Source organism: Dendronephthya gigantea, unplaced genomic scaffold (genome assembly GCF_004324835.1).
Source record: "Dendronephthya gigantea isolate DGI-Jeju-01 unplaced genomic scaffold, DenGig_1.0 000135F, whole genome shotgun sequence".
Lineage (NCBI taxonomy): Eukaryota > Metazoa > Cnidaria > Anthozoa > Malacalcyonacea > Nephtheidae > Dendronephthya > Dendronephthya gigantea.
Genome location: NW_021163145.1, coordinates 332,375 through 360,071, shown reverse-complemented (window position 1 = coordinate 360,071; position 27,697 = coordinate 332,375). Strand labels below are relative to the sequence as shown.

The following is a 27,697-nucleotide window of genomic DNA, read 5'->3' as shown; positions in this document are numbered from 1 at the left end:
TTGATACAAAAAACGTTGATTGGGTTCATTTCTTTAAGAAAATTATAAAAGCTGATTTTTTTTCCTTGATGATACTTACTAATAATTGTTTTTTTGTATATATCCTGTCGGCTTGTAATTTTTTGTATTTTTATGTAACCATTATTTATCTTTTAACACGCCCCTCTTGAAAAACAACTATGTTGATGAGGCTAGCGTGTCTAAATAAAGTTTTATGTATGTATATATGTAGCAATTTTAGAGCTGCGTAACTATGATAACATAACCGGTAATAAACGCATGCATTAATATCAAACAATTTAATGTCGAATTTTTTTCAACCTAGATCAATATTTTTCACCACCGGTCTTACAAACAATCGAAATCTCATCCGGTACAGTCTTGCTTATGGAACTGTTCAAACTCTTCACTCTGGTGTTCTTGGAATAGGCACTCATCTTGCGCTTGATATCTGGAATAAAACCGTATACTGGATTTTATTCACTTCTGAGACAAATTACAAGATATTAAAAACAACGTACGATGGTCAGACTACACAGATAGGAACAGATCAATCAGGAAGTATTACAACCGTGGACATTGCAGATGGAAATGAATATTATTATATCCTCGATACAACAACATCGAAAATTGATAAATATAATAAATCGTCAGATGAAGTGGCTACTACGATTTCACTTTCAACTGAAGCCACAAGAATGATTGTTGTATCTGGTAAGTTCCCGCAGAAATTCACTGTATATTCTTTTGAGTTCTTTTTTGACTAATTTTGATAGAATGATAGTATATGATTTTTGCACGCTTTTGCAAGTATTTTTGGCATTTAAAAACGAGTTTCGCTTACCTCTAGCTTTCGTTGTTTCGGAAATTAGAAGCTATTTACTCCATCCAATGTAAAATTCTATAATTTTTCGTATACGTGCAACTATACGTGTTCGAAAATAACGGTTGCGTGACGAGTAGGTATATATCTAGAGGAATAAAATTATAATATTTCAGGTAATTTCCAAATTTTCAGCAAATTGCGTTTCCAAAACGAAGCCTGAGATGATTTTTAGGCTCTAAAATAAGCATACAATCATGGGAAGTTTTCATGCGCTTGTTTTGTTTCATAAACGGACTTGTTTTAATAACCTAAAAGTTATCTTTCGTTTCGTTCAATCTCGGGTAACTGGGCTCATGTAAACAGTACCTGAATTGTTTTCTTCTTTTAGATAAGGACCATTGTGTTTTAAATAACACCTGTCCTGCCAACTCGACATGTACGAACTCTCCCGGCACCATTGTATGTTCATGTGACCCTGGTTTCACCGGAAATCAAATATATTGCCAAGGTATACGGAAAGTGGAAGTTCGAATGCACCAGACAATACCGATTATAATGGAAATTCTATCCAGCCCATAGAATAATTCTCTATATATGAATGAACGCTATGACTTACCTTACCCTGATTTACCTTACCCTGATGAAGAAAAGGCTCTAATCACCGATTCGCAAAATAGGCAGAAATTTATTTATTTATTCGCTTTTAATAACATCTCATTCATTTCATCTATTTTACTATATTTATTTATCTGTCGGTGTAAACACTATACATCACGAATCCTAGTACGCAGTGCAGATTATCTGTTTGTTTCCACTGCTAAAATCTTTAAATGTTTTGCCAATGTATAGAAAACAATGGAGCTGAAATTGAATACATCTTTTATTCAAACGCCACTCACATTTCCTATGTTTCTATTGATGGTGGAGAATCTAAAGCCTTGGTGAAGACACCAAGCGCGACCCTTTCTTACGACGAACTGAACTACCGCCTTTGGTATTATAAGGACGGTGAGAAACTGTATAACTCAAATTTGGATGGGAGTGATTTGAAAAATGTTTCGGTTCCATCAAATTTCGGTCCCTTTGCTGTTGATTCAGCGAATCAAAGTGTCTATTATCTCACGAAGACTGATTTTAACTTTAAATTGATTGACTATGACGGGAACGACTTACCAGATATTGGTGTATCACCAGACAATGATTTCAGGGATTTGCAAATCGACACCCATGACAGGTAAATTAAATTTCAATTTTAATTTGATATAACTATTTATTTAGTAGTTATGGTTAAAGTAATAGTTATTTGGGTAATGGTTAAAAATTGAACCTTTAAAATAAGAAAACATTGACCTAATATGTTGACAATGAGGACATTTATTTATCTATTTATTTATTTATTTTTTATTTTTTTATTATGCTTTGTCAGTTACACACAAACTTATACAGTACAATAATAAGCACAAATGATAGACAATTACATGTCAGGGTATACGCTACAGCTTACGCCAATTACAGCGGCCCTTGACAATAATACAACACAAAAGACAAAACGAAAACACATTTACAGGACATCAGGCAAGACGAAGTCGAACGAGACAGGTTAAAAGACACTTTACAAGACAATCATATAGACTTCCACGTTCTAGGATCTTCGGCATTATAAAAATTCAATGCTAATTTGCAATATATATAATTAATATAAAGTTCGTTCTTGAAACCACAAAATGTCAGGTCTTTTGGTAGTGTATTCCATACTCTCGCTCTCTGGATAAGAACGATTTCTGAAATGTCTCAGTCTTGCACTTTGTGGTGAGCAACAGTAAACAGTTGGCGTCAATTGACCTTGTTGTTCTTTCTTGGATTTGAGTTCGCGGTAGAACGTTGTTGTCAACGTTTACCATCCCATGTATGCATTCATTTATAAGGAAGAAGACGAGATCGAGAAACTCGTGCCAATAGCAGAGTGGTAGGAGATCCAACATATCTAACCTCTGTGTATAGGTAATTTCACACATAAACGGAAGATCTATAGAATGAATTTGCTCGCGAATTCGTTCCAAACGTTTGATGTTTTCTACAGATTGTGGAGTCCAGACTTGCATGAGAAGCGTAGCATAGTTTTGAGCGAACAAAAGCCACATATTAGGTGCGACGAACTGACATATACTGAATATGTTAGGCTGGGAATATTTAGATAAGAGACGCAATTATTCTAAATCTACTTATACATGTATAAAATTGTTAAAACAGTTATTTCTATATATGATTTAGTGAAGGTGATTCCTCTTATGATCTTAGGAGTCGTGAAACTGACTTATACTACCACAGTCAAAGAGGGAATTTCTATCCATTGGAACGATTTGCCTATTGATACAAAAAACGCTGATTCGGTTCATTTCTTTAAGAGAATTATAAAATCTACGGCGAGATGAAGCTGATTTTATTCGTTGATGACATTTATTAATAATTGTTTTTTGTATATATTCTGCCCGCTTGTAAGTTTTTGTATTTTTATGTAACCATTATCTATCTTTTAGCACGCCCCTTATGAAAAACAATTATATTGATGAGGCTAGTGTGTCTTATATAATTATGTGTGTATGTATGCATGTATGTATGTAGCAATTTTAGAGCTGCGTAACAATGATCACATAACTCGACCATAAATGCATCAATATCAAACAATTTGATGTCAAAGTTTTTTCAACCTAGATCAATATTTTTCACCACTGATCTTACGAACAATCGAAATCTCATCCGGTACAGTCTTGCTGATGGAACTCATCAAACTCTTCACTCTGGTGTTCCTGGAATAGGCACTCACCTTGCGCTCGATACCGTGAATAAAACCGTATACTGGATTCTATTTACTGCTGAGACAAATTACAAGATTTTAAAAACAACGTACTATGGTCAGACTACACAGATTGGAACAGATCAATCAGGAAGTATTACAACCGTGGACATTGCAGATGGCAATGGATATTATTATATCCTCGATACAACAACATCAAAAATTGATAAATATAATAAATCGTCAGATGAAGTGGCTACTACGATTTCACTTTCAACTGAAGCTACACGATTGATTGTTGTATCGGGTAAGTTCCCGCAGAAATTCACTTTATATTCTTTTGAGTTCTTTTTCAACTCATTTTGATAGAATGATAGTATATGATTTTTGCACGCTTTTACAAGTATTTTAGTCCTTTAAAAACGAGTTTCGCTTACCTCTAGCTCACGTTGTTTCGGAAATTAGCAGCTATTTGCCCGTTCCAATTTAAAATTCTATAATTTTTCATTTACGTGCAACTATTTGTGATTGAAAATGGCGGTTGCGTGACGAGTAGGTATATCTAGAGGAATAAAATTATAATATTTTAGGTGATTTCCAAATTTTCAGCAAATTGCGTTTCCAAAACGAAGCATGAGATGGTTTTTAGGCTCTAAAATAAGCATGCAATCATGGAAGTTTTCATGCGCTTGTTTGGTTTCATAAATGGACTTATTTTAATAACCTTTATCTTTCGTTTTGCTCAACTTGGGTAACTGGGCTCATGTAAACAGGACCTGAATTGTTTTTTTCCTTTAGATAAAGACCATTGTGCTTTGAATAATTCCTGTCCTGCAAACTCGACATGTACGAACTCTCCTGGCACCATTGTATGTTCTTGTGACACTGGATTCACTGGAAATCAAACATATTGCCAAGGTATACGGAAAGTGGAAGTTCGAATGCACCAGACAATACCGATTATAATGGAAATTCTATCTAGCCTATTTTTAGAAGAATTCTCAATATGAGTGTCCATTTGACGACAAGTCTTAATGACTTACCTTACCCTGATTTTAAATAATATATAATAGAGGTATTATTGAAATATGTACAGGTATAAACCAGTGAGCTCCACATATATCTGGAGTAAGAACTTTTGGTGCAAAAAGTGAAGCCAAAGATGGCGGAAATTGAAGCGCTATAGTACGTCAGTTTCAGTCCCCTAACTCGCGCGGCCAAATATTTCTCATTGTTTTTGACCGGGAGTGACGGTTATCGAAACCCTCAGATTTTCGTGTTTTTCATCATTTTGAGAGCACAAGAATGGAAAAAATTGATTCATTTTACTGAGAATCTATTTCTCTGCATCTACCCGATGTGGGTGCCGCATTTTCCGACTGTACGAGTGAGTAAATATGCATTTTTCGTATTTACGTATTTCAGATTTGTTTAATTTTGAGTTATTTTCATATATTTTCACCTTATGTTTTGAGTTTCTTGTTTCATTTTTGGTTTCGAAACGCTTTAAAACTAGTTGTCCTTTATTTTTTGGCCAGCTTTCCTAGCATAGGGCTTTTTTAAAGTTTTTTTTATACTTGCATTTTGAGTCTTGTTTATAAATTTCATAATCATATATTAATCATATTTCAAACTCGTACGTTTTTCAGCATAATTTTCTTTCCTATTAATTTTTTATATGAATGAAAGCCTTATATATAGATGAATTAAACTGAGAAAAGTTTTATTTATGTTTTTTGGGAAGAATATCCTGTGAGTAAATGTTGTGATTTGCGAAAAGCCGAAAACATCAACAATCCGCCACTCCTTAGCTTTCCGTGTAAGATATCGCTTATTTCTTTGTTAATTTAATTGAAATATAAAGTATCTCAATACAAAGCATCAATATTATACCTTTCATTGAAATTCCCCTCATTTTTTACACAAAAATAGGAAAAAATAAAGTTAAAAAATACGAATTTAGTTGACCGCGCTCACATAGGAAGACTGAAACTGACGTACTATAGTGCCTCAATATCCGCCATCTTTGGCTTCACTTTTTGGCCTCACGGAAGTCTTAAGTTCTTACTCCAGATATATGTGGAGCTCACTGGTATAAACACACAGCTCTTGTTGTTTTCGGTAACAAAAATAAGTCAGTTGCACCCTCACGCATGATTGTTAACACCTTAGTTACAATAATCGCCTAAAGTTTTACTAGTTTATGCAACTTGTTGACACTCAAGTCCATGAGCAGCACAACATTTTCAGCCGTGATTTAATTAATCAGGAACATATTGGTTGTTTTTAGAGTTGACCAGAAGTAATTTCGTTATTTCTTATAAATTATTGCATTTTTGTCCAAACTTCCTAGATATCGATGAGTGTTTAAATAGTCCATGTGGATACAATACAAACTGCACAAACACCTTTGGTTCTTACATTTGTAAATGTCAAACAGGATATGAGGGAAATGGAACAAATTGTACAGGTACAGCCCACTTTCTTTGGAGATTTATTTAACATAATACTCAGCCGCACCTTTACGATTTTTAAGATTATGTGACACTTCACTCCATGTAGAAAAAAGATCATTAAGGGTCTTAACTTCAATAAACAAGGGCAGCCTTTGTGGCTCAGAGGCAAAAGTATGGAATCAGCATTGCAACACTGAAGCGTGATGTAGCGTGATTAAGGGATCAAATTGCGATCTTAGAAAGAGCATACCGAAATTTGTATACTTTTTTACAAAGAAGTATGCAAAATTGCCAACTTCGCATGGCTATATTTTCCGTACTTTACAAAATTTTGCAGCCAAACTTGGCAATTTTACTAAATTTAGTATACACTTATCGGAAATTTCTTTTTGGTGGCCTAAATCAAAAGTTGGTCTATTATGCAAAAGGGCCAATAATAAACCAAAATATGTGTATAGAGATTTATGCACAGCAGAATGATGAAATAAAAATCGTACTTCACTGTGTAAATTAATTTCATGCAATTTGATTAGACGTACGATGTTTTTCACGTGTGAAAAAATGCCATACACGGCTTTTGATTGGACGTACGATATTCTTCACACGTGAAAAATTGTCGTAAGTCATTTTGGCGGCAATTTGTTTACATTTTCTTTCAAGATGGAGTCAAAATATAGGAGTGAGATTCAAAACATAATTCTCATATTCAAGATATTTTAACATTCAGCACATTCTCAAATCTTTCGGAAGGAATATCTAACTTCTATTGAACAAAATTACAAAGAAATTGAACGGTAATAAACATGTTTTGATGCGTAAAATTTTGATTTGGGTTGCTCGCTGTGTTTTTGTATATTAAAAGCGTGTCGTTGTCAAATTAACCATTTCCAAATGGTTACAACTGTACAGGTATCGTAAAAAAAGATTATTCGCATATTCTAATTATTTGTTATATCCATTGCCAAAATTTATTTTTTTCTATTTTTTTTTCACAAAGCCAAATCTGAACGCGAGCGATATTTATCCGCTGTTTCCTGAATAGTTTATATAATTTTCTCTTTCGCTCTAATAGTTGAATAATTAGAACATGAATTAGTCTTTCGCATGGATCTAACGTGCCTAAGTTGAGGAAAGAGAGAGAATTTTTCATTCTTTTTTCATTTACAATTGTTCACCATGCCATATACTCAGCTAAGTCAGATTGTTAATGATATGTTCTATTTCGGGGAAAAATACACAAATTTTGTACCGATGATAAAAATGAATCTTAATGTAGTCCTTGCCAACGTAATCTGTAATATATTTCTAGATATCAATGAATGTCAAATAAATCCTTGTGATGTAAATGCAAATTGCATTAATACTGATGGTTCATATAATTGTACTTGTAACATGGGCTATGAGGGCAATGGTTACAACTGTACAGGTAAGGTGAACACAGAATATCGGCATATACAAAATTATCTGTTATATCCACAGTCAAATTTTATTTTTCTCTCACTGGTTTTCTATTGCAAATCCAAGCTCTAAAAACAAGCGATATTTCTACTGCTGTTTCCATGACGGCTATCTAGCTCACACGATTAGTTTAATTTCCTTGTTTGCTCTAATAGTTGAATAATTAGAACATGAATAATTAGTCTTTGGCTTGGATCTAAGGTGCCTAATTAAGTTGAGGAAGGCGAGAGAATTTTACATTCTTTTTTCATTTACAATTGTTCACAATGTTATATACTCAGCTAAGTCAGATTGTTAATAATTATATAATGAAATATTTTTGCTTCGGGAAAAAGTATAGAAAAAGATTTCTACAGATTATCAAAATCAAACTCAATGTAATTTTTGCGAATGTCATCTGTAATATATTTCTAGATATCAATAAATGTCAAACAAATCCTTGTGATCTAAATGCAAATTGCACTAATACTGATGGTTCATATAATTGTACTTGTAACATGGGCTATGAGGGCAATAGTTACAACTGCACAAGTATCGTAAAAAAAGATTATTCGCATATTCTAATTATTTGTTATATATATATTGCCAAAATTAATTTTTTTCTATTTTTCTTTCACAAAGCCAAATCTGAACGCGAGCGATATTTATCCGCAGTTTCTGCGAGAGCTACCTAGACGACACAAATAGCTTATATATTTTTTTTTTGCTCTAATAGTTGTATAATTAGAACATTATTTAGTCTTTCGCTAGGATCTAACGTCCCTAAGTTGAGGAAGGAGAGAGAGTTGTACATTTTTTTCATTAATTTTACAATTGTTCACCATGTACCGAGGATAAAAATGAATCTCAATGTAGTCCTAGCGAAAGTCATCTGTAATATATTTCTAGATATCAATGAATGTCAAACAAATCCTTGTGATGTAAATGCAAATTGCACTAATACTGATGGTTCATATAATTGTACTTGTCAGATGGACTATGAGGGCAATGGTTACAACTGTACAGGTAAGGTATACATAGAATATCGGCATATACAAAATTATTTTATATCCATTGTCAAAATTTATTTTTCTCTCGTTTTCCTTCGCAAAGCCAAGTCTAAACGCGAGTGATATTTCTACTGCTGTTTTCCCATTAGCTACCTAGCTCGCACGATTACCCTAATTTTCTTGTTCGCTCTATATATAGTTGTATTATTTACACATGAATTAATCTTTATCTTCCAACATGCCTAAGTTGAAGAAGAAAAGAGAATTTTAAATTCTTTTTCATTTGCATTTGTTCACCATGCACCACTCACTCCATTTATCCAAATAGTAAGAGCGACATGGCAGATAAATTTCATAAGAAACTGACCGGTTTACATCAATATTTAAAATTCATTACCTTTAAAGATGTTGATGAATGCACACTTTGGATTCACAACTGTCACAGTCAGGCAACCTGCAGTAATACCAATGGGTCGTTCACTTGTACCTGCAATGAAGGTTATACAGGAGATGGAAACACGTGTGAAGGTGCGCAATTTGTAATACAACTTTGCTACCGCTGGCACATGAATTGCTCCAGCGCCCGCTCATTTTATGTTACATCATAGGCAGCCCAATGGCGAATGGTTTTATTTGAAATAAAGTGCACTAAAACATTGAAAATTAGAACAAAGCTATCCGTATTTTGATTAAATTGAAACATGTATCATTTATTCATGCTAACTAAAATCCTAACATCCTGTGTACTACGCAACGGGCGACTCGCGTGCCTGACAGTGTTCAGGCAATGTAGGCATTATATAGTATATATATATAGTATATAATATTATATATATATATATATATATTAACATATATATATTATATATATATATATATATATATATATATATATATATATATATATATATATATATATATATACACCCATTTGCAAAAACGTTGGCCGAAGATAGATAGATAGATAGATACTCGAAATCTAATTAGAATTGCATATGTTGTGTAATATTATAGAAATCCCATGCAAATGTAATCATATGCAATTCTAATTAGACTTCGAGTATCTATCTATCTATCTATCTGCGGCCAACGTTTTTGCAAATGGGTGTATATATGTATATATATATATCCTAAGAGAGGCAACTTCAATAACAATATTCACATGGACACATGCAAACAATCCGAAAATACTTCAATTCATCCCTAAAACTAAGCTAAAATAACAGCAGAATTGCCTGATTGGCTTTCAAAACAGCGAGAACAAAAAGCAGCCAATCAGATTACAAAATCGTCATTTTCAACGTTCTCAAAAGTCAACAGCGCGTGTCCAGCATTTGCCCATTCAAAAAATGAGTAAAATATTACTTTTCGCATTTTTCTCGCTTCCATAACTTGTTTTCAATATTAGAATATAGCCAGTATATAGTAAAATTATCGTAGATTTCATTTCTGCTGTTATTTTAGCTTAGTTTTAGGGATAAATTTAAGTATTTTCGGATTGTGAATATTGTGATTGAAGTTGCCTACCTTAGGATATATAAGGGAGGTTAAGATCTCTTTCCACTACCAGTACCGATACGAAAATACATTACGTATTACAGTTTGGCAGCGCGGAAATTTTAAAGCGTTAAGATTGTGACTTCCGTAAAAAGTAAATAAACATGGCGGAGTATAGCGGCTATATTCACATCAAAAACTCTAATCACAATCCATAAGTCTCTCCAAACAAAGCAGAAACATTACACAACTAAAAACTAAATAATATTATTAGAAAACTAATGCAGAAAATGACAATAATACAGTGAATATAATTCGGTACTTCGCCTATCTATCCACTTCGATTTTCAGCCCCAAAACGGTACTCGCGACTTCCGGTGTTATCACATTTTGGATGATTGTTACATCTGCGCATGCGCGTGACTTGTTATTGGTATCGGTACTCGTAGCGGAAGTCGATCTTAACCTCCCTATATATACTATATAATGCCTACATTGCCTGAACACTGTCAGGTACGCGAGTCGCCCGTTGCGTAATACACAGGATGTAAGGATTTTAGTTAGCATGAATAAATTATACATGTTTCAGTTTAATCAAAATACGGATAGCTTTGTTCTAATTTTCAATGTTTTAGTGCACTTTTATTTCAAATAAAACCATTCGCCATTGCGCTGCCTATGATGTGCATGGCATTATACTTTGTCGCGGGATTTAAAAGTAAAGAAAAAAATCCGTTGTGCGCTTCGGGCAACAGTAACCGCGGTCGAGAATCAGAAAAACACACTTTTCTCCTGAAATGACAGTAAATAAGCGATTTGGTATTATATCTAGTGTCAAAATGAAAAAAAAGGTCTCTAAGGGAGAACAAATTTTAATACCTTCACGGATTAGAATAATATAAGTATACAATGATAAAAAGTTAACTTTAAAAACGATGGGAAAGCAAGTATAATGTCTACTGAGAAATAAAAAACGTCAATGGCAACAGTTTACTGGATATAATTGAGTCTTTGCTGTGTAAGATTTCCTAGGGTCGCGTTGCTAGGGAAATCATAGCAATGGGCAAAGGTATAACAACTGGCTAAAATAGACAAAGTACATCTCGATGTTTCGTTCGAGGGCCTTCGTCAAGAGAGTTAAGATGAAAAACTAACTCTCCTGAAATACTAATACTAAACGAAGGTCCTCGAGTCGAAACGTCGAGAAGTGTTTTGTCTATTTTAGGGAGTTGTTATACCACATTTGATGCTAACTTTTAGTTAATTCTGCTATTCTACAATATTAGGCTAAATGGATTTCCCATTTCTACCTTTACAGACATAAATGAATGTGTTGGAGCATCGCGAAAATGTTCAGGTGCAGGTCAAGAATGTTTCAACTTTCCTGGAGCATTCCGTTGTTATTGTATTAGTCCAAGACAGCAAATTATTGATGGAGAATGTACTGGTAGGTCTCACGTACATGAAGTATAACATCGTTGGCAACCTCGGCCACCTGCATGTGCCTGCAATTCCTCTTAGTTTTATTACTTTATAACGAGATATGGACACCGGTGTTCCGAATGTAATACCAAAAACCACAGTCTAGGTGTTATTGATTACAAGTCTGGTTCATATTTCGCGCATGTGCCTGATCAACAAAAACGACCAACTCTACCGTCTAATGTCAACATGCACACATTGTTCATAAAATTAGAATTTAAACAACTTTTGGTTCTGTATATTGCGCGACACAATACCCGAATGTAATTAAAATATCTGTATAGTCTATAGATACATTATGACAACGAAACGATCTTTTATTGGAAAAGAAATTTTGATTTTACAATACATGTATAACTTATTAGTACCTCATGTAAGTATATCATTTCGGTCAATGAGCTTTTTTGCATATTAAAATCGTTCATAATCATGCGTTACCACTCACTCCATTTTCCCAAATGGTAAGAGCGATATGGCACATAAAATTTTGTTTATTTTTAACATGGGAAAATCGCAAATTCTTCAAAGCGCTTTATCGCGGTCTTTTAAGACATAATTTTTAGCACACACTTCTGCCAGATTTTATCCAAGATTTTCTACTTTCTTTAATATTTTTCCCTTGTTTGGGGATTACAGGACTATTTAGTTTTTTGTGCAAATATCGCGCCATTTTGCATTTTGTACATTATTCTTTCTTTGTATCCTGAATGACGATTGGCTAGTTGTATATATACTGCAGTGTTTTTTATTGGCAAAAGTGCAATTACACATTGCAAAATGTGCAATAATATTAGTGTACGGTAATCAAGCGACAGCGAGTGCAATTCGGGATTAATAGTAGGAGTAATGTTTAAAAATTTTACCAAAGTTGGACGAGCCGCTCAAACCCCACTCCTTTTAGCCAATGATAATACAGTATTTGCCGATGATTACAAAATGTAATAATCAACGAAATGTATCATTACTGAAATAAATCGGCCAATTAGCACGCCGTAATTTTAACATTACATTAATAACATTATACAATTAAAATTTTACAGTACATGACTGTCCTACCCCTCCTAAACGATCAAACAACAACTCTCATGCGTCCTCTTTTCTACTTAGATATTCAGGCCTCTGTCGAAGGTCAATTTGTGATTATAAATCGCGTCTACATCTCCGCCTATAATGATCCACAAAGTTTAGAGTACTTTCAAATTACTCAACTGTTAACCATTGAGGTATGTACAACTACGACATTCTTATAAATAGTCGCTCTTGGGCTTTTGGTTCGATATTTTTGTTTTTGTATTCCATTCATCAACACTCATATACATTTTCAGTTTCAATAAGGAATACAGATAAATTTGGTCAGTGGTAATGGCGTCTGAACACTTCATGTCGAAACTGCAAAAAATGCCGTTTTAGATGAATCATCCATCATATTTCGTACACTCCCATATGCGTTAATTAGACTTATATGCTTTCGTTATTTGACTAGCATATCATTATAAGTGTTGTGAATAGAAAAAGTGTTCTGAATTCGGATCACTAGCCTTACTTTTCGAAATAACACAATATTTAAACCACGATTGTAAGTAATCGATTATAAGGTTTAAAGTGTTGGAGGTATAGCTAAGTTTGCTCCTCGCAAAGCGTTTATACGAATTAAAATTTCCTGTGAAGGATGTTAAAATCTTCAGCGATAGAAGAACCGACGTCATGCATGAACAACGAAATATTATGTTTCATAGCTACATTTGAAAGATTTTCTTTTTTAAAAAAATTACTAAAAAGTTTTTTTTACTAAAATCGTGAACAACACCATATAAGCCCCGGGGTAACGGACCGAAAGCAAATTGAGTTTCATCATGTATTGATTCACCATGCAAAATATCAAGAATATTATTGGACCAGGAACTGGTCCCTAACCGCTGCTAATCTTCTTCTTCTTCTTGTTAGGGGGCGACGCTCTTTAAAAAAACCCTAAGGCTCTATCATTACTTGTTTGATCGGAATGAAACTTGGCACAATTATTCTAAGCAATATTCCGCATCGATTGACGGAGATCGAATTTTTACTTTTGACCTTTGAAGCAAGTTACAAACAATTCTTGATATATTTGCAGCAAATAATATATACATATCATTAATATTCAGCCTATATATAAGTAAACGGAAACGATTAGAAATACATTGTCCTCTCCATTGTTATAAATACAATGCAGTTCAGAAATTAAACTCGGTTACGCAGTTCCTGGTCCACTATAATACGATCGTACTTGTTAAATTATTAAATTCTAACAAGAATATTATTAATAAATTATATGCATAATTATCCATAATAGTTTATATTTTGTCTTCCTATAGGTTACGAATCTCTACACGAGAACACCGAGGCTACGTTTTACCTTTCAGAGTGTCATCATTTTACGACTGTTGTAAGTTTTAACAGCCTTTGAAATTTTGCTCAACTCTTTGTTCACGGCCGTAGCTAGAAAGTGTAAAGGTTTCACAAAAAACACAAAATTTTGAAATCACCGTCTTGCTCTTAAAAATTTGAATGACCGTACGAATTTTTTCCTGTGGGGATTAAACGCAAATTATGAAATGCTAGATACAAATATGTAAAATCTTGTTGAAGGTCGTAGTCATTGAGTTGTAGTCTATAAATTTAATTTTTTTTGCATATTTGTATATTGTAATAATTACTCCGGCGTCAGCGACGGAGTTGAAAATTCGCCTCGGTTTTGTTTTGTTTTTGTTTTCTTTTTTTTTTTTTTTTTTTTATTATTTTTCGTCGTCGCAAGTCTGTAATGGCGCGAAACATTCCAGTATTTAAAATGTGTATGTGATTGGATTTATCTATGTCCCAGTCTTGTCTCCCAAGAGTTGTGGTGCACAGCTTTGGCTAATTTTCCGATGCGCGATTCGATTTCGCTCGCATGATACGGCAATTCCTCCAAGAGGAACAAATAAACCGTTCTTTTCATGCTTTTCGATTAAGTTTAGACTAAATTGGGGTAAGAATATATTTAATACGTGTAGATTCTGGTCCTATTTTAGTAATATCGCTGCTATTTCGCCGTTTAACAAGATGATGTGGTCGTGTATAGGCGCTATAACTATATAAGCGCGAATTCCAAAGGCAAAGTGTAAGACAAAGCGAATGTATCATACCGTTTATTTACATTCTTGAACGATTTAACTTCTATACTTTTTAAAGTACGATGTGCTTCTGAATTTCGCGATCGAACATTTAGGTTCGCAAGGCATCTAAATGCGAATATGAACTGTATTGTTTATGTTCAGAAGCTCTATATTGAAGACTGGCACGTGCGCCGGAGTTAACGCCAGAACAGGCGTCTTGTTATATATTGTTAATAAAGGTCATTTGTGGGTAGGTATTTAAAGTCTAGTGTCTATCTGGACATTACTAAATTACATCTATCTTGGACATTACTAAATTACAAGACGGCGGATATAGACACGAAAATTTAAACTGCGATATTCAGCGGAATGAATCAGCCTCTACTGCCTCTTGTGGTGAATTTTCTCCACCTATTCGAGTTTCCCATCGTAAACGTGATATATCTCTGGTTGAAGATAATCTTAAAATAGTGTGGATGGGCGATTACTCGTCTCTTAAAGTAACCGTCTCTGAATTTCTAAAGCTTGACGGCGAATGGACCTTGCCAGGAGGTGAAAGGAAGGTCTTTTTCTGTGATGGTTCGCCGCTTTTAACTTGGTTTAGCAAGAAAAAAATTATGCAATTCAACAACGAGTATGGAAAGGCTATAAAACAGAATTTGCTTGAGATACTAGTCGATCGATCTGAAACCGAAGCCGAAGGAAAGATCTATACCCCTGAGTGTCGTTGTAGAGAAGTGTCGTTTGATTTAGAAGGTTCTAAATTAGACATGACAATTGTTGAGTCTGAACAAGGGAAAGCTATCAGTAAAAATTCAAGCCAAATTGATCAAATTTGTTCCGCTGTTGAACACATACACGGGATTAATAACTCAATGCATAACTTAGTCAACTCAAACTAAGTGCCGAATGTAAACAAGTTCGATTCCACATCGTTGAGGGATGAGAATGAAATTCTTTTGAGCACAGTAGAAGTTTTAATTAACGGCGGAGCTGGTCAGTCTCAAAGCTGAAAACAAGAAATATAGGGAATTAATCAATACCCAAGGATCAACGAATGCAGATCCGGTCCTTGCTGTGACAACAGATGCAAATTCTGTGCCAGTAAATGCAAATGTCCCGTCTGCGGGGGTGTCAGATACCAGCGAACAACTAGATATTTCGGAGGAATCGACAACCGTTGGTATTGAAGAGCAATTAAAATCGTATCAACTAAAACACCAACTTATGTCTTTTAAAGATCAATCAGAAGCTTACCGTCAGAAACACCGATTAGCTCATCAAAGCCTTCGCTCTCAGTCCAGTCAAGAGGATAAAAGTACCCATGTGCCACCTGGAAAAACTATGGCACCTGGAAATACTACGTCTGACGGGGAGTCAGATACTAACGAACAACTAGACATTCCGCACGAATCGACAAACGTTGGTATTGAAGATCAATCAAGACCGTATCAACTGAAACATCAATCTATGTCTTTTAAAGATTAATCAGAAGCTTACAGTCTGAAACACCGATCGACTCATCAAAACCTTCGCCCTCAGTCCAACCAAGAGGGTAAAAGTACCCACGTGCCACCACGAAAAGCTACGTCATTTGAAGTCCAATCAGAATTATATCGACAAAAACATCAATACTTCCGCCTCTATCCAATCCGAAAGAACCCCAAGAGAAGAACACAAAGGAGAAAAACCCGACCGCAAGTAAACCCTATGAAAAGTGCGTCAGAGAAAAGAATATACAAACCAATTCCTCCTTTTCGCCAAGTACGGAGGGGCAGTCCACCCGCTCTACATCCCCACCGTTCGAAAGATTGGCTAGAATATCTGGACTATGTCGGCAATACAATGAAGCAGCATTAGAGACTTGGTCATTTGATAAGTTTGAAATACCGACGGCAAATAAAACCAGTTATGATGTAAAAATTCCCGTACATATCACAGACCGTTCTAGAACGCCTAAACAGCATAAGAAACACAGAAATTGCTATATCCCCTCCCACAACCTAATCCATATCAGAACTCTCAATCGTACTGCTAATGCTAACAAAAGACCTAAAAAGGAGATGCTTCCATCCTTCTTTTTATTGAACTCCCGTTCGCTCCTTCCAAAGATTGATGAATTGATCGCACTTGTAAGTCTCAAGTCTGTCGCAATAACTGAGTCATGGTTACATAAACATATAGACAGCAGCTTATTGTCAACCAATGGTTATAATTTTTTTCGTAAAGATCGTGCAACTGGTCGAGGTAGGGGAGTTTGTGTTTTTGTCAAAAAACGACATTCATTGTATCCGACGGGTAGATCTAGAAAGTGAAAATTTAGAATGCTTATGGCTTAACCTACGACCTAAACGCCTTCCCAGACCTCTCTCTGGCCTAGCAATTTGTGTCGTATACCATCCGCCAGGTTTGGCAGTATCAGAGCACAACGACCTCAACGATTATTTAATCAATACTATTGACCAACTTCGGAATAAGCACCCTGACCATGGTCTAGTAATCTTGGGCGACTTTAGCGATTTGAAATACGTACTTTAACTACCACTCAAAATCTTAAACAAGTTGTTGACCAACCAACCAGAGAATCAGCAATACTGGATCTTATCCTTTTAAATATGCATAAATTATATAATTGCCTTAAAGTTCTCGCTCCATTAGGATCTAGTGACCACAATATCCTACACTGGCTACCCTCTGCCGATAGCATTTCCAACCACGACACACAAGTGAAATCTGTCAAAACCTTAGTACGCCGCTACCTTAAAAACACACGAAATGGATATTTGGAAGTTTGTGGATGATATATCAACATCTGAATATGTTACAAAAGGCAGCGATTCAAAGATTCAGTCTGGTCTGGATTCAATCAATTCTTGGGCTTCGAGTAATTAATTTTGATGAAACTCAATCCCAAGAAATGCAAGGAACTACGTGTTTGTTTCCTCAAGAGAACTCCCGAATTATCACCATTAATGATTGACGGTCATTTGATTGATGTTGTGCGGTCTCATAAAGTACTTGGTCTGATTATTCAAAGTGATCTTAAATGGAATGAACATATAGAGTCAGTTGTATCCAAGGCTTCTAAACGTTTATATATCATCCGCTCTTTACGACGAGATGGCGTTCCCGCGGAGGATTTACTAAGTATATATTTTGCCCTAATACGATCTGTTCTGGAGTACTGTTGCGTAGTATGGCACCACACTTTATACCTTGCTGAAGAGTTAGAGCGAGTACAAAAACGAGCTCTGAGAATTATCTTACCGGGCTATTCTTATAAGGAAGCCCTAGCACGCCTTGGGTGTTCCAGATTGGATGAAAGACGAGAGCAACTTTGCCTTGATACAATGAAAAGTATAGAAAAAGGAGGAGAAGCAAAATATGTTCCATTGACCAGGGCTTGTACAAATGATTATGAACTTAGAAACTCGAACACATTAACAACAATAAAATGTCGAACAGAAAGATACGTAGCGCCGTAGTTTCTTTCCTAGTACAGCAGTTTTATTGAATAACAGTAAATAATTTCATGTGTAATATTTTAATTTGAGTATCGTTGTAGTAGTGCGCATATATATATATATATATATATATATATATATATATATATATATATATATATATATATATATATATATATATATATCCTCCTTATATCGTCCTTATATATATATATATATATATATATATATATATATATATATATATATATAATATATTCTCTTTTTTACGATTTCAGCCCTGGATCTGTTGGTTTTGATTACGTTGCAACTTTCAATGATTCCGCTGGAATAAACAGTGAAAATATTCAACAAGAGTTAGTCGAGTCAATGAATGTAACGCAAAACGGCACATTTCTTGGAGCAGACTTCCAAATCAGCAAGAGCACAAATCTCACTGAAGTAAAAGACCAACTTAGTGTGAAAGGTATTTAACTTCCAATTAATTATATTAACGTTTATCCAATATTTTCGCTAACATAGTATAACAAAAGCATTGCCAAATGGGTTGCCGAATGACACACCAGCGCGTTTAATAGGGGAGCAGACGGGCAGGCTCAAGTTAAGAAAAAAACTCGAGAAGCCTCTGTCATATAATTTTTCTATTATGGCTTTAAATTACAACATATTGCGTAAGAATGATGTAATTAGGTTGAAGCAATTAGTAAGATGAATATACATAATTTCATATGGCTGATGTGAATTCAAAGAGAATTATTAAAGCAGGGGCAACTGCCCCCACCCTTTACCAGCCGGGCAATTGGGGCTAAGGTGCCCTTACACGATGCAATTTTGTTCGATCCAATTCACTTCTGACGTATGGGATGTAGTGTATTATCGATGAAGCAATACTGAATTGGCTTTAGTGTATTTGCTGCCCATATTCATTGCAAGTCAACAACAAACTATTAAACAAAAATTGGATCGTGTGAACAGAGCTTAAAGTTGAAGTTTCACGAACGAGTATGAATAATATCGCAATCGTCTAAACACGATGACACGAGGTTCAATGGGTCAAACAATGCTTTGCAAACATTCTTTATTACGCATTGCTACAGGAGTGCCTTTTTACCAAATACCAACTAAATACCAACTCATTAGTACACATGCAACTATACAACCAACGAAATTATTTGGAATTACAATTGTAATCTAGCGTGCTAAAGGAAGCGTACAAATTTCACGATAATTTTAGCAGTGGCGTAGCCAGCCCGAAAATTTAGTCATGCTATGCTAATATTTTTGTGTTCATTGACTGTGAAAACAATGAATTTCTAAAGAAATGAATAATGATAATAACATAAAATTTGCATAGCATGACTAAATCGTCAGGCTGGCTACGCCACTGAATTTTAGGAGCAATCAAAATATTGAAAATGAACTTTCTGCTTGAATCAGTCATCAGGGTTTTGTTAAACCGGGTTCTTTAGATTTTTACTGGCAGAAGTTAAAACCCTGATTCCGTTATGTTGGGACAGACGACACGTTGCTGAGGCATTAGAGGGCATGGAACTTTGCACTATCCATTGATTCCTAGTTTCAAAATCATCACCAAAGAGACATGTTAGGCCTATAAAGCACATGCGTGCATATGAAAGGCTTACACTGGTGAAGGGATTCCGCTCATAACCTTCTGACCTTTTTATTTCCTTCAGGGATATTTAGTTTGTTTTGCAAAAAAACTTTCCGCCATTTTGTTAATGGGATTCTTTTTTCCCCCAGATTATGACGAATGTAATCCACAAAATAGTATCCATACTCCTGATTGTGGCAACAACGCGTTATGTAGGAACACAAACACTAGTTATGAATGTATTTGTCTTTCTGGATATGAAAAAAATAACACACGTTGTATTGGTAAGCATAAACACGTTCTATTATTGGGTTCGATATCTATTTGTCTCAAAATTGTGTATTTTTAATGTTTATAATGCAGATTTTCAACAAAATGAAAATCTATTGCTAAAATCCCAAAATTAAAAGAAATGCATTATGTTAAAAGACACAAAATGGCAATAAACCATCCAAAAAAGTGTTCTTGAATTATCAAGGGCAAATCGTGTCCACTCTAAGTTGTTTTTGGAAAGGTATTTAAGGCGTAGCCAGCCTGACGATTTTGTCCCGCTATGCAAATTTCGAGTTATTATAATTATTCATATCTTTAGAAATTCATTGTTTTCGAAGTCAATAAACACCAAAATATTAGCATAGCGGGACAAATTATCAGGCTGGCTACGCTACTGTATTTCTTGGAGCAGTTAACGTATTTTTTCCATAATGCAGTGAAATCGAGACTTACCAGACAACCTGCGTGGTATATATGGTTTATACATGAGTGTTCCACGTTTGAAATATGGATGCGTGCGCTTCACGCGATGTAAATACGAATGAAATGCTATAGATGATTTTATGATATAATATATTCTGCAATATTTCTTCAGTCCTTCTCATTTCTCCAATATTTTTCATTCGCTATCCAATTAGTAATCGCAGCTCGAAAATAGTACTCTGAACCGAATGTGCGCATTCATCGAAACTGCCCGTCTTCTTCGCCAAATATTCATGATTTATTACCTTTAAAGATGTTGATGAATGCGCACTTGGGAAGGACAACTGTCACAATCTAGCAACGTGTAAAAACACCAATGGGTCGTTCACTTGTCCCTGCAATGAAGGGTATACAGGAAACGGAACTACGTGCGAAGGTATGTGCTTTCCATTACTAATTTGTTTGTCATAAAATACATTTTTATTTCAAAAAAAGAGGGATTATAACTTCTACAGTCTATTTGGACGTTAAAATATGAACGTGCATTAAATATTCAATCTTTGTTACCTTAGAAGATGTTGACGAATGCAAACTTTGAACTCATAATTAATTGTCCCTGATGAGATTTTCACACTCATAATGAGATTTTTCAACACTCATAATTGACCGTAACAAAAAAGATGGCGGCATGTACATTTTACCAGAATGCATTGCGGGCATTAAGAATGATTGACTGAAAAAAGATGGCAAGAAAAACTCTTAATGACGTGAAATTTAAATACAGCGAAGAGAATAACTTCCTGTTTTATGCCTGTCCTTTAAAAGACGTCAGTTCGCTTTTTTAAACGATTTCCGACCGCAATGCATTCTGGTAAAATGTACTTTCGCCATCTTTTTTGTTATGGTCAATTATGACAGTGAAATTTGGCACTGCTATATAAACAAAATATGCACATCGAGTTATTAAAAAGTGTCCGTCGTTTAATATTCAATTATATTACCTTTGAAGATGTTGACGAATGCGCACTTGGGACTCATAATTGCGACAGTAAGGCAACGTGCAGTAATACTACCGGTTCGTTCATTTGTACCTGTAACGACGGTTATACAGGAAATGGTACTGCATGCGAAGGTATGTGCTTTGCATTACTATTTTGTTATAGTTTTGGTCTAAATTTAGAATCTAAATTTCTGGAATCGGAATGCGAACAACACTAACAACACTGCTGCTTTGGAACACCTGTAACTATAATAATTATAAACTGCTCAGCAAGATTATTAATAACCTTTTAAAAGTTAATTATTAAAGAAAACCAGCTCCTTCGTGAAATATTCAATCTTTATTGCTTTTGAAGATGTTGACGAATGCACAGTTGGGACTCACAATTGCCACAGTCAAGCAACGTGCAGTAATACCACTGGGTCGTTCAATTGCACCTGCAATGAAGGTTATACAGGAAATGGAACCATGTGTGAAGGTATGCAATTAACACTACGACTTTGCAACCACTGGCACGACAATTATGCCGTTTGTTGATCATCTTGAATACAGAGCCGTAGCTAGAAGCTTAATTACGCGGGGATAGTATATTCATATAATTATTCGACCTATTCTCGATTGATGTATTTTCTACGCTATTGTTCCAACGATATGTAAACGAGAATCTATATAAATTTACAACCGTCCCTCAATTTAACGGTCTAGCTACGGCCCTGATTTTATAAAAGAGTTTTACTAAAAAATTTTCGTTATGTGTATGCAAGTCGTTGACATTTATTTCAGCTATAAATTTATCTTCATTTTAAATAAAGATTTAGTTTAATTCAAAAGAAACCTAAGATCATTTAATTATATAGGACTCGTTTTAATTACAAAAACTTTTTAAGTCCTTCTTATTTCTCAACTGTTTCTCATTTGCTATCCAATTTGTAATCGCAGCTGCCCGGAATGTACGCATTCATCGAAACTGCCCGCCTTTTTTGCCAAATATTCATGATTTATTACCTTTAAAGATGTTGATGAATGCGCACTTGACACTGACAACTGTGACAATGAAGCAACGTGTAAAAACACCACTGGCTCGTTTACTTGTACCTGTAATGAAGGTTATACAGGAGATGGTGTCACGTGCGAAGGTACGTACTTTGCATTGATTTAACTGCTTATGATGTAAATTCATCAGTTCTTTGGGAACAGAGTCTAAAGTTCCAAGATCCAAAGACTGGGAAAGGCACGACGAACACGCACAAAATACTGTCTTTGGCCAAAAACAGGCTTATATAATTATAAGCTGTTGAAGAAGATAATATTTATGCAATATTGCAATTTGATGTACTCTATTATGTGCACGTATCTCGAAAAAATACGACTCGTGATTTAAAATTCGCGCGTTGAATTGCGCTAGGAAAAACCAGCTCGGTCTTTTAATATTCAATCTTTATTGCCTTTGAAGATGTTGACGAATGCACATTTGGGGCTCATAATTGTCACAGTCAGGCAACGTGCAGTAATACCACTGGGTCGTTCAATTGTACCTGCAATAAAGGTTATACAGGAAATGGAACCATGTGTGAAGGTATGCAATTAACAATACAACTTTGCAACCGCTCCCACAACAATTGCACCCGTTCGTTTCTCATCTATTTTCTATACGCAGTTTGCCAACAAATATACATTATATGTATGCAAGTCGTCAACATTTATTTCAGATAATTTATTGGCAACAATATTTCCTGATAATTATTCCTTATTTATTTCCGTTTAAAATGTTAACAGTTAATCATAAAAGACATTTATATAAGACACTGTCTTTTATATGAAGAGTTTCACTGGCGATATAGTTTGCGCTTTTCAAGAAAAAAATGTGGGAACGGTGCGTTGTGTATGGCTGTAGCAACTGGGCGAGCTTTTCTCAAAATATTTTACATTATTGGAAGATCGAAGTAAAATTAACAATTAATTATAATATGTTTGACAAGAACTCGGTTCCTGAGTCTCAGGCCCCCGAGCACGACGGAAATTTGGGCAAATCGTCATGTTTAGATGTAAATATTTCCGAAACTATTTGATTATATCAAAAAGGGTTGTAGAACTTATAAACTAATTTTTCAAGCTCTATTCAAATCCGTAAAGATCCCACAAGTGATATAGGCACTTTAAGGTATTATAAAAAAAAACGCAATACATTTTGTTACAGAAAAATCTTGATGGATTTATATTAGCCTTCAAAGTTACCGGACCTGACCTCAAATCCGGAATCGCAAATCAGTTTTTTTTGTTTAACCGATTTGACGCCATGTCCGCCAAATTTAAAGGCTAATAAATCCATCTAGACAAAATTTTTCATTATAAAAGTATATTGCAAAGTTTTTTAAAATACCTTAAACTTTTGATGTATTCAAAATCCACAATAATGGTATGGGCAGTTTAATATTCATGATTTATTGTAAGGCTGTTCAAAATCATTAATTCTGATTGGTTGAGAGCGGGTCGTAAAACCCATATCCGGAGCGTGGTCCGTTTACTCCGTACCTGGATCAGTTTAGCCGTATAATAAACAGATTATTGACCTCGCTTGTTCAATCTGTGCTGTGAAATTTTAGACCGAGGTTTTTGGATTATTAATGGATTATTCATTATCTGTTTGCGTGTAAGATGTTAAAAGTTAATCATAAGAGGCATTTATACTTCACTAGAAGTAACAATTATAACTACAGTCTAATTGGTCAGGACGTTATTATATGAACATACATTAAAGAAAACCAACTCGGTTGTTAATATTCATGATTTATTACCTTTGAAGATGTGGACGAATGCACATTTGAATTGCATAATTGTCACAGCCAAGCAACGTGTAAAAACACCGCTGGTTCGTTCAATTGTACCTGTAATGAAGGTTATACAGGAGATGGAACCACGTGCAAAGGTACTTACTTTGCATTACAATTTCGTTATAAATTTAAAATCTAAACTTCTGGAATCGGACAAGACCACTAACATTATACAGTCTAATTGGACGTTATTATATGAACAAACGTGCATTAAGGAAAAACAACTCGGCGTTTAATATTCAATCTTTATTGCCTTTGAAGATGTTGACGAATGCACACTTGGAGCTCATAATTGTCACAGTCAGGCAACGTGCAGTAATACCACTGGGTCGTTCAATTGTACCTGCAATAAAGGTTATACAGGAAATGGAACCATGTGTGAAGGTATGCAATTAACAATACAACTCTGCAACCGCTCCCAGAACAATTGCACCCGTTCGTTGCTCATCTATTGCCTTAACGCGATTGGCCAACAAATTTACATTATATGTATGCAAGTCATCAACATTTATTTCAGATAATTTATTTGCAACAATAGTTCCTTATAATTATTCCTTATTTATTTCCGGTTAATCATAAAAGACATTTATACTTCACTGAAAGTGAATAATGACTTATACAGTCTAATTGGACGTTATTATTTAAAGAAAACCAACTCGATCGCTTAAAGTGTCTATAACATTTTGGGGATTTTGAATATGTAAAACGTTTAAGGCATTATAAAAAAGATACAATACATTTTGTTATAGAAAAATCTTGATGGATTTATGAACCTTTAAAGTTACTGGACAAGACCTCAAATAGGGAATTGCAAATCAGTTTTCTTTTGTTTACCCGAGTTAACCCCATGTCTTTAAAGGCTAATAAACCCAACGACTAACAGGCATGCAAAACTGTCTTTTGCACACCTATAATTATACTATAGACTGCTCAGCAAGATAATAAGCATTAAAAGTTAATCATAAAAGGCATTTATACTTCATAAAGTTACAATTATAGATAAACAGTCTAATTGGACGTTATTATATGAAAATACAATAAAAAAACAACTCGAATGTTAATATTCATGAATTATTACCTTTGAAGATGTGGACGAATGCATACTTGGAACGCATAATTGTCACAGCCAAGCAGCGTGTAAAAACACCATTGGTTCGTTCACTTGTACCTGCAATGAAGGTTATACAGGAAATGGAGCTACATGCGAAGGTATTTTTCATTACAACTTTGCTAATGCTACTGCGACCATTGCTCGCGTTGGCTGCTGATCATTTGTGAGTCCTGGTTGCACCGTTTTCAATTTACCGAGTATTAATCCACCGGCTATAAATACGCTTTTAATAAATAGGCTTGAATTTACCGGGTATTAAAAGCTTCATTTATATATCAGAAACCATAGTTATAATTTCACGCTTTTGCACAGTCTTGCATTGTATACTCTTGAAAATGCCGCATTAGTTTGTCGATTTGAAAGTAAAGCATTTTTCAGGCAAACCTCATCACTTTAAGAAAAAGTGTTTGCTTCACAACTAAATCATGCATGAAATTATCCAAAACGATTTTGATGTCATGATTTTGTTAAACCTTTCGTATATATAAAAAGGCATTATACCCTAGCCGGCTGAACAATGAATTAGTTAAAGAAGTAGTAAAATTTTAATTTGATGTCCAGACTTATCTTTTTCCACAATAATGGGGTGTTGTTCCAGTTCAACAGGATCAGGTGGGAAGACCGCAAGCCTCGTTCTCGAGTTGTGACTTATTTCCATACTTATTTGTCAAAATGGAAAATTCTTTTTCGTGCATGTGTTGAGGAAGAATGTTTTGTATCTTTGCCCCTGACTCGTGAGAGTAAAACTTGAAATCCATCTGATTTAATTAAGGTGGTTCTAAATTTAAAACGATAATGTTGTGACGTAATTACAAAAAGGTCTATTGGATTTTCGATATCTTTCTTTGCAGACATAAACGAATGTGTTGGAGCATCGCGAAAATGTTCAGGTCAAGGTCAGGAATGTTTCAACTTTCCTGGAGCATACCGTTGTAATTGTATGAGTCCAAGACAGCAAATTATTGATGGAGAATGTACTGCATGGTAGGTCTCGCGTACATGAAGCATAACATCGTTGGCAACCTCGGCCACTTTCATGTGCCTGCAATTCCTCATTACCTTATAACGAGATATGGACACCGGCGTTCTGAATGCAATACAAAAATAACCAATCTGGGTGTTATTGATTACAAGTCTGGTTCATATTTCGCGCATGCGCCTAATCAACAAAAACGACCAACTAGACCCTCTAAAGTCAACCATACACTGTTCATAAAATTAGAATTTAAACAACTTTTGGTTCTGTATATTGTGCGACACAATACCCGGGTGTAATTAAAATATCTGGGCAGAATTAGTACCTCGCGTTCCGTCACGTGGTTAAAGAGTATTTCCATTGGGTACAAAATGTCACGCGATCGACTTTTTGCGATCGCTTTTCTAATAGACCTTTCCGCACGCGGCGCGTTGGTTTTGCGTGGAAAGATTTGATTGGCTAATTTGCATTGCGGGAAAAAGTTCGGACAAGCAAAGCATTGAAAACAATAAGTATTACAAGCCATGCAAACAATGGATATCACGACGATAACAGGTGTAACCGTGAATGTGTATAATTTGAGAAACTTTTTCCTAAACACAGGGTTAACAGCAGCGAACTACCAAAAGGCAAATTTGTTGTTGTTTGCAAAGTCAGCCCTATAAAAATGAAGCTTTCAACCAATGTTTGATTTCCACAAAGTTAAGCTTCACCTGAAAAATCGATTGCAAATTTCCTGATCCTTTCAGTTTACAAGCGTCAGAAATGTCTGGACCGCTTGAAAATATCCCACGTTCATCAAAGATATATTCAGCTTTTTGATATTGAAATCAAGCGAATACGAATAATCTGAGTTATGAGCTGAAATACTTAACGCCAAATCTTTAGCCGTATACGAAATTAAAGCCATTATAAAGTTTTATTTCGTGTAGAAATTTCGAGAGTTAATCTTAAAGGGAAATAATTATCTAAAAAATTTTAAAATTTTTCGATTTTTTGGCGGTTGGTAATTGTTTTTTTTTTCAATATTTCCTTTGTAGTTTAAATCTTTAAATTTCGAAATACAACTTTTCAATAGCTTTAATTTTACACCCAGCCCAACATCTGGCGTCAAGTATTTCAGCTCATAATAGCGTTCCAGTTTACCTGCAGTTCAATGAATACAATCCGTCTGTCATAGCAGCCATTTTGAATTTTTGTTTTAAATTTCGCGTGCCTTGTGTATCGGGATTGAAAATTGAGCTAAATTGTCGATCACCCGACATTTTGTACTGAATAGAAATCCGCCTTAAGGGATATTGCCGATCAAAGTCTATAAGCATACATTATGACAACGAAACAATCTTATATTGGAAAACAAAATGTTGATTTTAC

General features: G+C 34.9%; 1 protein-coding gene across 1 annotated transcript in view; it reads left to right on the top strand.

Moving 5' to 3' along the window:
* The first annotated feature begins 8,861 nt into the window (after positions 1-8,861).
* Positions 8,862-27,697, top strand: part of LOC114536409 (fibrillin-2-like) — a 31,452-nt gene continuing 12,616 nt past the window's right edge. The window contains exons 1-12 of the mRNA XM_028557765.1: positions 8,862-9,051; positions 11,339-11,467; positions 12,610-12,725; positions 13,854-13,924; positions 18,376-18,563; positions 19,859-19,993; positions 20,719-20,841; positions 21,415-21,537; positions 21,761-21,883; positions 22,419-22,541; positions 22,859-22,981; positions 24,209-24,331. Coding sequence (XP_028413566.1) covers positions 8,862-9,051; positions 11,339-11,467; positions 12,610-12,725; positions 13,854-13,924; positions 18,376-18,563; positions 19,859-19,993; positions 20,719-20,841; positions 21,415-21,537; positions 21,761-21,883; positions 22,419-22,541; positions 22,859-22,981; positions 24,209-24,331 — 1,567 coding nt within the window. The remainder of the gene's footprint in view (positions 9,052-11,338; positions 11,468-12,609; positions 12,726-13,853; positions 13,925-18,375; positions 18,564-19,858; positions 19,994-20,718; positions 20,842-21,414; positions 21,538-21,760; positions 21,884-22,418; positions 22,542-22,858; positions 22,982-24,208; positions 24,332-27,697) is intronic.